We start from the raw sequence: 12,080 nt of genomic DNA, 5'->3' as shown, positions 1-12,080 counted from the left end.
GTCTTCTTGCTGCGGTTCTTGCCTGCGCACTGCAGTACTTTGCTCTGCCCTCAACAGGGCAGAAAAAGTACGCCTGCGCCGAAGCCTTGGCAAGAAGATAAGAAGAGGCCGTCATCGTATGAACATAGGAGGCGCCGGACCGGACCGCGACACCCATCGGACCCGGACCACAGCGGGGCTGCCCCTGGGTGAGTATAATATAGCCTTTATTTCTCATCTTTCAGGTTACATCGGGGGCTTATCTACAGCATTACAGAATGCTGTAGATAAGCCCCTGATGCCGGTGGCCACAGCTCATACACGATTTTGGGGGTGACAGACTCCCTTTAACTAGTTAACTGCTGCGGGTGGATCGCGATTCCACCTGCTGCTGTTGCGGGCACCTGTCAGCTGTATATATCAGCTGACATGTGCCTAGAAAGGTGTGGGCTCCGGCGCAAACAGGGGGTGTCCGACATCGGCGTGTTATTACGCCCGATATCGGAAAGGGATCAGTAGAAGAATTCATGCCTAAAGATACATCATAGACATAGAGAATGTAACCAGAAGTGCAAATTATGCTTAAAGGAGTTTTCCCACAAACAAAATTAATTTCAAAGTTGATTTTAATCAATAGATTTTTGAATAATAATAATTTCCGCAATTGGATGTGTTAAAAAAAATGTTCCTGTGCTGAGATCTTATAAATGTGCCCCTGCTATATACTGTGTAATGTCTGACCGTACAGGGACATGGTCTGATCATACCATGATCTATTGATTAAAATGAACTTTGTTATTGGGAAAACCCTTTTAATGGCTTAGTAACTTTCAACAAGTGACTCCACCCTTCTGACTGCTCAGTCAATTTTTATGCTTTCTGAGGACTGCATGTGCTGTTATACAGTGGAAAATTCTTGCAAGCATCAACATCTTAGCCACGAAGCAGTAGGACACACCGGCTCACAGAAAAAAGGCCAACTAGACTAGGCTTAACAAAGGTGCTACAGGAACGGACTAGTTGACTAATAACTTTGGCATCCAATGATTCACCTTTACACATACCTGTAACAGTGGCCGTTGAACACCCAAAATTTTCATAATGTCAGCGCTAGCCAAAAGCTTCAAAGGATCTGACACCTTGGTGACTCCTTCGATTTCTTTGTTGATCTCTGCCAGCACTTGATTTAAGAAGATGTTTTTGATGTACATAGTAAGAAACTCTCGCAAGGGACATTGCTTTGTTGGTCCAAATCCAATGGCATGCTCAATCTCCTGAATAAACCTGAAAAGAGAAAGCAAAAGGGAAAATGGATCATTAGAACAAATATATTGCATATACATTAAGTGATCTTTCCTAATATTTATTTTTCTTAATACAGAAGTCTTATTAACAAAAGTGAACTGATGGAAATGGCTCAACAGAATATAGAAAAGCCTACCGTGGTTTTTATAATATTTATACACACTATATGGACAAACGGAAGACCTTTTAACTATTTTAACCTTTACACTCAAGTTTTTTATTCCCTTTGCCACAGTAGTATAAAATCAAGCACATAGTCATGCAGTCTGCCTCTACAACATTTGTGAAGGAACGGGTTATTCTAAAGACCTGAAAGTGAATGTACCTATTGCAATTGGATGCCATTGTTGCAGCAAGTTAGTGTGCAAATTTCTTCCATTCCTAGTGGAAGTGTGTAGAAAGCACCGCGATTCAGCCAAGCGGTGGCAGACCATGTAACATTATAGTGAGGTCGCTATGTGCTGGGGCGCATCGTGCATAACAATCACCAATGCTCTGCTGCCCCAGAGATCCCGACCTGCTCTGGCGCCTAAAATCAGCACAAACATTGTGCACCAGGAGCTTAACCTCTTCACAAACTTGGGGTTTTCCGTTTTTGCATTTTTTTCTTCCCTTCTTAACGGAGTCATAACTTTTTTTAATTTTTCAGTCAATATGGCCATGTGAGGGCTTGTTTTTTGGGGGATGAGTTGTATGTTTTAACAACACCATTGGTTTTACCACATCGTGTACTGGAAAAAAGGGAAAAAAATTCAAAGTGCAGTGAAATTGCCATGTTCACTAAATGCTAAAACTAACCTGCCATTATGATTCTCTAGTTCATTATGAGTTCACAAATACCACACGTGTCTAGGGACTTTTTTTTCATAAAAGTGGTGAAAAAAAAATCTAAAGTTTGCAAACAAAAAAATAAATAATGGAGCCATTTCCCAAGACCCGTTGCGTCTTCATTTTTTGGGATCTGTTGCTGGGCAAGGGCTTATTTTTTTGCACACCGAGCTGATGTTTATATTGATACCATTTTGGGGTAGATACAATCTTTTGATCGCCCGTTATTGCAATTGTTGCAGCAACAGTATGACACAGAAGTTCCTGTAAATACCGTATTTTTCGGACTACAAGACGCACTTTTTCCCCCCCAAAAAAGGGGGGAAAATGGAGGGTGCGTCTAATAGTCGAAATGCAGGCTTACCGTGGCGGCAGAGGTGCGGTGGCAGAGGTGCAGCGGCAGAGGTGCGGCGGCAGAGGTGTGGCGGCAGAGGAGGCGCAGTAAGCGGGGTCCCTTTCTCCGGTGAGGTGATGCAGCAGCCCGGTAAGCAGCAGAGCCGGGTGAATCCTGTTGTTATCGGTGGTGGCGGTCATTTTCCTGAGGCCGCGCGTGCGCAGATGGAGCGCTCTGCTTCCCGGGGCTTCAGGAAAATGGCTGCCGCGATATCCATCTGCGCACGCGCGGCCTCCCGCGGCCATTTTCCTGAAGCCCCGGGAAGCAGAGCGCTTCATCAGCACACGCGCGGCCTCAGGAAGATGGCCGCCCCCACCGATAACAAAAGGATTCACCCGGCTCTGCTGCTTACCGGGCTGCTGCATTACCATAGCGGGGAAAGGGACCCCGCTTACTGCACCTCCTTTGCCGCTGCACCTCTGCCACCGCACCTCTGCCACCACGGTAAGCCTGGGACCCCTCTCACGCCATACCTCTCACTGCACCTCCTGATCCCAGCACCTCCTCATTTCAGCACCTCCTGATCCCAGCACCTCCTGATCCCAGCACCTCCTCATCCCAGCACCTCCTCATCCCAGCACCTTCTCATTCCAGCACCTCCTGATCCCAGCACCTCCTCATCCCCAGCACCTCCTCATCCCAGCACCTCCTCATTTCAGCACCTCCTCATCCCAGCACCTCCTCATCCCAGCACCTCCTCATCCCAGCACCTCCTCATCCCAGCACCTCCTCATCCCAGCACCTTCTCATCCCAGCACCTCCTGATCCCAGCACCTCCTCATCCCAGCACCTCCTCATCCCAGCACCTCCTCATCCCAGCATCACCCCACCTCTGCCGACACCTTGCCTCCTGTGACCCTGCTCTGCTACCGCCAGCCCTCAGGTAAGATACTGTAAATTCGGACAATAAGACGGACCCCCATCTTATACAAAAATTTTTTTTTCTGCAATTTTCACCCCAAATTTGGGGTGCGCCTTATGGTCCGGTGCGTCTTATAGTCCGAAAAATACGGTATATATCAAAGACTGACTGTCACTTCCAAACAGAAATCAGGTGTGAACAGGTGCATACTAAGAATATCCACCTCCATATATAAATACATTAAAGTTGTTATAGCTTGCAAACATAAAATATATGAAATTGGAATTGCATTACTGCTCTGGAAAATAGGTTAAAATGAAGATTCTTAGCGCATAAATTGGCCACTTCATTTGTGCCCAGCAGCCAACGACAATATACAGTAAGCCCTTGCAGTAATACATAGGTTTGGTGCATGTAGTATATACTATTCTGCTTGAGGTGAAATTTAAACGGTATATCCAGCATTTCATATGGAGTATAATTTAGGAATAACTAAAGCTAATCACTGAAAATACATCAAACCCAACTCCTAATCATTTCCAGTCTTCCTGTAACAGTGATAGATGTGTTTATGTCCCTGGAGCACTGCATATGTATAAATGCACCTGTACCTGGTGTCCCCAGAAACGGATCCCGGCAGCTGTGGCTTGAATATGCCTTTCAGAAATATAAGATATGTAAATGGCGGTGTCCTTTTTCAGAAACTTAATATCATTTTAACACATTTAAACATTAAACTTCCATACTAATCCGGAGAGTTAGGTCGGCCATGTAGAAGATATACTGTACATTTTGGGGGGAGATGAAGGATTTGATAATGCGGATTGTTTAGCTTCTTATAATAGCCACATGACATATCATGACCAGGAATATAGAAAGGGATTCTGGCGGCTTTTGTTTCCCATGTAGCTGAAGATGCTGTGGCATAAAAAAAGTAACAGACAAACTTGACTCAGAAGTATGCGAAGTGTAGTGCCATCCTCCAAAACTGCTCTGCACATTGAGTAAAGGGAGTTTAAATAATATGCTAAGGCACATAATGGGTTAAAATGATAAAATAGTCACCTATTAAATGCTCCGCTAAGGCTACGTTCAGACTAGCGTTGTGCTAGTGTGCGTCGGGTTAGCGTCGGGTGACGCAGCGGCGACGCACGCGTCATGCGCCCCTATGTTTAACATGGGGGACGCATGCGTTTTTGTTTGTTGCGTTTTGCGACAAATGGGTCTTTTTTGCCGCAAGCGTCGGACCAAGAAAACGCAACAAGTTGCATTTTTCTTGCGTCCGATTTTCGGCAAAAAACGACGCACGCGTCGCAAAACGCAGCGTTTTTGCGTGCGTTGTGCGTTGCGTCGCCGACGCAGCGGCGCACAACGCTAGTCTGAACGTAGCCTAACCAAGCACCACTGCTCTGGTGTTCCCAGTCTATCGGCAGTGACAACATCACTGACATCTTTTGACAACCACTGCAGTCAATCACTGGCCTCAGCAGTAATGTTGTTATGCCCATCACATAACCTCGAAACTAGGGGCTATGGTGGTCATGGAAAAAAATAACATGATGTCATTACTGCTGGATTGGGGGTTGAATAGGTAATATGTTTTTATTTTAATACATATTGCCTTTTTTAACCCCTTATTGACAGAGCCAATTTGGTACTTAATGACTAGTGATGAGCGAATATACTCGTTACTCGAGCTTTCCCGAGCATGCTCGGGTGTCCTCCGAGTATTTGTAAGTGCTTGGAGATTTTGTTTTCTTCGCCGCAGCTGGATGATTTACATCTGTTAGCCAGCATAAGTATATGTGGGGATTCCCTAGCAACCAGGCAACCCCCCACATGTACCTATGCTGGATATCAGAGGTAAATCATTCAGCTGAGGCGATGAAAACTAAATCTCCGAGCACTAAAAAATACTCGGAGGTCACCCGAGCGTGCTCGTGAAATCTCGAGTAACGAGTATATTCGCTCAGCACTTTTAATGACCAAGCCAATTTCTACAATTCTGACCACTGTCACTTTATGTGGTTCTAACTCTGCAACTCTTTAACGAATCCCACTGATTCGAAGATTGTTTTTTCGTGACATATTGTACTTCATGTTAGTGGTAAGATTTATTCGTTATGACTTTATTTATGAAAACAACAGAAATATGATGAAAATTTTCCAATTTTGAATTTGTATGCCCCTAAATCAGAGAGATATGATACACAAAATACTTAATACGGTAAATAACAATTCCCAAATGTCTACTTTACATCAGCACAATTTTGGAAACAATTTTTTTTTGTTAGGAAGTTATAAGGGTTAAAAGTTGACCAGCGATTTCTCATTTTTCCATCAAAATTTACAAAACCATTTTTCTTAGGGATCACCTCACATTTGAAGTGAGTTTGAGGGGTCAATATAACAGAAAATATATTCTAAAAACTGCACCCCTCAAGGTACGCCAAACCACATTCAAGAAGTTTATTAACCCTTCAGGTGCTCCACGAGAACTAAAGCAATGTGGAAGGAAAAAATGAACATTTTACTTTTTTTTCACAAAAATGTTTACTTTGGAACCAAGTTTTTTTAATTTTCACAAGGGTATCGAGAGAAAATGGACCACAAAATTTGTTGTGCAATTTCTTTTGAGTACTCTGATATTCCCATATGTGAGGGAAAGCCACTGTTTGGGTGCATGGCAGGGCTCCGAAGGGAGGAAGCACCGTTTGACTTTTTGAATGCAAAATTGTCTGGAATCAGCGTGGTGTCATGCCGCGTTTGGAGACCCCCTGATGTATCTAAACAGTGGAACCCCCCAATAATAACTCTAACCCTAACCCCAATACACCCCTAACCCTAACTTTAGCCTAACTCACTTTAGCCCAACTCACTTTAGCCCGACTCACTTTAGCCCGACTCACTTTAGCCCGACTCACTTTAGCCCAACTCACTTTAGCCCAACTCACTTTAGCCCAACTCACTTTAGCCCAACTCACTTTAGCCCAACTCACTTTAGCCCAACTCACTTTAGCCCAACTCACTTTAGCCCAACTCACTTTAGCCCAACTCACTTTAGCCCAACTCACTTTAGCCCAACTCACTTTAGCCCAACTCACTTTAGCCCAACTCACTTTAGCCCAACTCACTTTAGCCCAACTCACTTTAGCCCAACTCTAACCCTAATGGAAAAATGGAAATAAATATAATTTTTATTTCATTATTTTTACCTAACTACGGGGGTGATAAAAGGGGTTTTTATTTACTATATTTTACTACTGTGATAGGGTCCATCACAGTGATCAAAATGAACCAATAGGAAAAAATTTACTATTGTTGCTGGCCGGCAGATCTCCGCAGGCGCACTGCGCCTGCCATTTTCTCACGAAAGTCGACCCAGGGGGCCATCACAGGGGATGAAGGGACTCCGGAGGTACCGGGGGGGGGGGGGGAGGAGGGGGAATCAGGGGACCCCCCAATTTAAATGGAAAAATGGACTTTATTTTTTTTTGCAGTTGCCGTTATACCATTAATAACGGTATAAGCAACATTGGAGTTGTTAAAAAAAAAAATCGACCTGAATCATGCTCTCTGGGGTCTCAGCTACAACTGGTAGCCGAGACCCCGGAGAAATTCCAACTCTGGGGGAGCTATATACTTATTCCAAATCGCTGTTAAAAAGCAGCGCTGTGGTTTAAGTACCCTTAACTGCCGCCGTTAAAAGGCGTATCGGAGGTTGTTAAGGGGTTAAATCTAAACAACTCTTTTGATCATCAAACTAATAAGATCACTTGGTAGTAAAAATCAGGTTCAAACAAACCTCCTTGTCACAAATAGATATTCCATGGTTTAGAAAACTAACTTTGAATCTCTGTAATTGAGCCTTCACATGCACCAAGGAGGTGACTGGCAAGTACATCACTCCTCGACATTATTTCCCCCTGGCATGATTTACCTCTTTCTAGAGGCACTCAACATACATCAAATAAGCCCATGCTGGTGGAGGGATCTCTCCACTACTGGTGCATGTGCAGCCTCATTAACGTAAAGAATCAAAGTGGATTTCCTCAGATATGAAAAATCTATTTGCGACCAGTAAGGCATGTTTTTAGTTGTCTTTTGCAACCATACCCAGCAATATAATTAGAGTAGTGACCCTAACCTAAGGCCAGGGCCGGCGTCAGCACCCGGCGCACCGGGCAAATGCCGGGGCCCTGGGGAGAGAGGGGGGCCCACTCACGCTGTCATAGATACAGCTGGGAGAGCAGAGCAGGAGATAATGTGCTCTCTCCGCCCACAAAGTCACTGATGGCTGCGTTCTCTTAACCCCTATGTGCCAGCTCTGACACAAGCATCTTCTCACTCAGTGAGTGCAGCCATGCAGGCACACATAGGGGTTAAGAGAAGGCAGCCAGTGTGACATTGTTTGTGGGCGGAGAGAGCACATTCTCTGCTCTGCTCTCTGCCCCTGGCTGGCTGCCGTGCTGCTGAAGTTATGAGGCAGATTCAGGAGGAGCTCCTAGTCCTACCAGTGCCTGAGTGAGTGGCGCTGCTATATACTACGTGGGCTGCGCTGCTATATACTACATGGGCTGCGCTGCTATATACTACGTGGGCTGCACTGCTATATACTACGTGGGCTGCGCTGCTATATACTACGTGGGCTGTGCTATATACTACATGGGCTGCTATATGCTATGTGAGCTGCTATATGCTACGTGGGCTGCTATATACTACGTGGGCAGTGTTATATACTACATGGCTGTGTTTATATGCGATCATGAATCGGGGTATGTGTTAAAGGGGGGGCCCACTGAGACTCTTTCGCCCGGGGCCCTCAAAAACCTGGAGCCGGCCCTGCCTAAGGCTGTGTTCTCACGACTAGAGATGAGTGAACCACAACTTTAAAGTTCAGGATTCGTGCCAAACATTTATTGTCTGGTGCTGAAGTTTGAACACTGACTTCTCCTGGAAGTCTATTTTAATGTCCGGAGTTCTACAGAGAGAACATTTTCAGGTTCCAAAGTTCAGGTCTCAATAGATTTCAATGGAGTTCGGGCTCATGTTCAAGTTAGGGTAAAGTTCTTGTACCCGAACCGAACTTTGGACTAATGTTTGGTTCGAATTCCAGAACTTCCACAGGTCCGCTCATCTGTACCCATGTTGAGTTTTTGACGCTGCACATTTTCGCTGCATCATAACCACGTCTTACAATTTCTGCAAAGTGGATGGGATTTACAGACATTTCAAAAAGCTTTTTTTTTTTAAATTGGCAAAAACGAAACTGTGGTTCGCGTTTAAAATCTGCAACTTGTCAATTTCTCTTGCGGGTACGCTGAGTTTTATGTGCAGTTGTTCCCATAGACTTGCATTGGATGGAGAAAATCTGCAGGCAAAAAACACGCGTGTTTTCAAGTGTTTACTCTGTGTAAACACTCTAAAAACGCATGTAATCCGCACATGACGGTATCAATAAATCTTTGCTAAAGCCAAAGAGCAAGATTTATCCAAAACAAATAAGCTTTATTTAAAGCACGACACACCAACAAAAGACAAAAACTGAAGCCTCAAAAACGAGCTAAAAATGCATGTAAAAAACGCATTCAAAAATTTAATGAAAAAAAACGCAAGTAACCTAATTGGTGCACAAAAGATGCAGAAATTCTATAGTATCAAAAACTCACCAAGTACTCAACAAGCGGACAGAGCTAGTGATGAGCGGGTGCTAACTGATAATACTCGAGCACGCCGAAGTCAATCTTTGAATCCACGCGGCTGCATGTCTCGCGACTGTTCACCTGCCACAACACATGCGGGGATTGCCTAACAAACAGGAAATCTCTGCATGTGTTGCGGCTGTCGAACAGCAGTAGGACATGCAGCCGCAGAGACTTGAACATATTTTTCAAGCACGTGGAGCACACGAGCATGCGCAGATAACACCTTGTCTGAGCACGTTCAGTCATCACTAGACAGAGCCTAAAGGTCTTGACAGGCTCAACTTCAAACAAGTAGGTAAAAAACCACATAAAGCCACATATAAGTGCTACCTGTCATGACAAAAGAGAAGAAAAACTGGCATATATAATAGTTATAAATCTTTCATGGCGCAGTTCCCAGGGTTCTATATGGAACTAATGGAGGCTTTGAGTTATTTTGTTTTCTTTAAATTATCCATTATGTTTGTAAAATCATCACCAGCAATGTAGCAGGTGACATATGATTATTGTATACATTTCTAGGTGGTTGTGAGATAGCTGGGAGGTGGTTTTCGGAGTATTTGATGAATTATACGTTTGATGCTTGTTGGCGCATGCTGGGTTGTGGCTGTTAATGGCTTTCCTCAAGTGAAATCCCCGCAGCTTGTGCAAGAATGCAGAAGTCCACAGCAGACACACAGCTTCTTGTCTTGCTTCCTCAGCGCTCTGGTTCTCAGCAGCTGCCTTTATTATCCCATTTACAAGTTATATCTCCCTATGGTCTTTCCCTGCATTAAACAGAGAAGGTTTCGAAACACCACAGAGAGAATAAAGTCTGTGACAAAACGCTCTAGAATCCGCTCCCGAAATGTCATAACAGACTAACAAAAATTGCTTTATTTTTTACAGGTTTTAATGTAGCAATACAGAACAGATTATAATAGCGCAAGAGAAAGAAAAAAAGAGGAAAAAAAATGTGAGTGTTACGTAGCCAGTGATTGGATCCCACTGTCATGTGTGGATTATGTCATGTCAACGTAAAGAGAATTGCTGGCCATTTAGTTGGAATAGTAGGGGATTTTAAAATGCAGTGACATTTATTATTGTAAGCCGCTACTTGAGAATTTCCAGATAGAATGGCTAAACAGTGATGTATGTCTGAACTTCACATTGGTTGTATAGGACAAGGAAACCGGTCAAGACACAAAGATCAGGCATGATGTGAACACAGCATTAAATTAAAAAAATAATCTTTGTTTTATGGCAAAAATATGGTGTTAACCAACTATAACCCGAGACATCTAGTAATGTTTAAAGATCTCACGGACACATGTATGGATACTAATAATGCGGCTAATAAAGAGCGAGGGGGAGAAATAGCCTTAGGATCAAACCCATTCAAGTCTGCAACTAGAACACATAATTGGAGCACGTAGAAGGCACAAATCGCTCTTTCCAGAAGCAGGAACAGAATTACTGACTTCTAGTATCAATTTGATAGCATGTACTTTAAAACCGTTTTTGTTGCATTCTATATATCAATAAGATTGTTTATTTTTTGCTACAATTAATCTTCCCTTTTCAGGTTAGTAGAAATACTTTAGATGTACACTATTTTCACCGGAAATTTAGCTCTCCACTTTGCGGTCTTCATGTCCATGCAGAGCACTGGTAGATCACGAAATTTGGGTGGGCCAAGAATTACTTAGTTACCTTCAATTCCCATGTAAGCAACAAACGCTTCTGGGAGCGTGGACTTCATTATTATCAGATTAGTTATGCTACAGTTGCCTGCGCTTCTGCGGCTTATTTCAATCAGATAATAACGGTATAATAACTGGCTTTGTGTCTGTCAATCCAATTACTTCCTACTTTGTATGTGCCGGCATTCTATTAAAACTCACAGACACATGTCAGGCTTTATTATTACCATCCGATTGTGTAATTAACTTCTACACAGGGAATGCTTATCAATGAAATCAAAGTGTGCCACCTCCTGGTACAGCAAAGAAAATTAAAATAAAAAATAAGGATGAAAAAAAAAAAAAAAAGAAAGATATAAACAAAGACAAATAGACGTAATTGCACGGGAAAAGTAACAATACAATACAAGGTTAAATTTAAAAATAAATGTAATAGTATTTGCTCAAGTATTTTCAGGTTTTTTTTTTGTTTTTTTTTATAGAGTAAATATAATTTTCATTTTTATTTCATAAATCAATGTAAGAAACTTTGTAATATATCTAATTGGAGAAATCTGCTTCTTTCGCAATCTGGACCAATCTTTCATTGTCAAAATTCTCAATTTACAGGTATTATTTGATAAATTTTCCCATTACTGAAATAGAATCTTATTAGTAGTAACTGCCATTTCCTATGTAGATGCAAAGAGGAGAGAGGAACTCTGCTGTTAACTCCTCCCTTTTCCTCTCTCCCCTCTATATAGGAGGTGGCAGTTGCTACTGATAATTCTATGAAGAAGGGAGAAAGGAAAAGGGAGGAGTTAGTAGCAGAGCTCCTACCTCCTCCTTGTATCTACACAGAAACTAAGCAGTTGCAACTGCCATCTCCAATCTCAGTAATGGAAAAATATGTCTTCACTGAATACAGATTATACCCGTAAATTTAAAATTTTGAGAAGGAGTGATCAGTCATGGCAGAGAAAGAAACAGATTTCATTGATAAAAAAAGGGCAAGTTTGTAATATCTTATGTGAACTATTGATTTATGAAATAAAAATTAAAACGACTGTTACTCTTTAAATCTTAGAAAATATATTATTGTCAACACCAATACCTTTATGGTGGTAAATTTAAAAATTATATTCAGTGAAATGAACAAGATTGTGGGCATAAATTAGTCAAAATAAAAGATTTATGGAAATAAATGTTTGTAGTAGCTTGTGTTGTACATTAAAGTGCAGGTTCAACTTTCCACATGAATTGCCCCATAAATCTAGATATAATCTACAAATGAGAGTGTGTCATTCTATAAATAGTAGAATAATTATGCACACCTGGAAGAAGAA

General features: G+C 42.4%; 1 protein-coding gene across 1 annotated transcript in view; it reads right to left on the bottom strand.

Moving 5' to 3' along the window:
* The window catches only part of EXOC4 (exocyst complex component 4), a 684,877-nt gene that overhangs the window by 287,824 nt on the left and 384,973 nt on the right, over nucleotides 1–12,080 (bottom strand). The window contains exon 11 of the mRNA XM_069765360.1: nucleotides 1,044–1,263. Within this exon, the coding sequence (XP_069621461.1) occupies nucleotides 1,044–1,263 (220 nt within the window). The remainder of the gene's footprint in view (nucleotides 1–1,043; nucleotides 1,264–12,080) is intronic.

Source organism: Ranitomeya imitator, chromosome 4, assembly GCF_032444005.1.
Source record: "Ranitomeya imitator isolate aRanImi1 chromosome 4, aRanImi1.pri, whole genome shotgun sequence".
Classification (NCBI taxonomy): domain Eukaryota; kingdom Metazoa; phylum Chordata; class Amphibia; order Anura; family Dendrobatidae; genus Ranitomeya; species Ranitomeya imitator.
The sequence above is the reverse complement of the archived record's forward strand: the minus strand, read 5'-3'. Positions and strand labels throughout refer to the sequence as shown.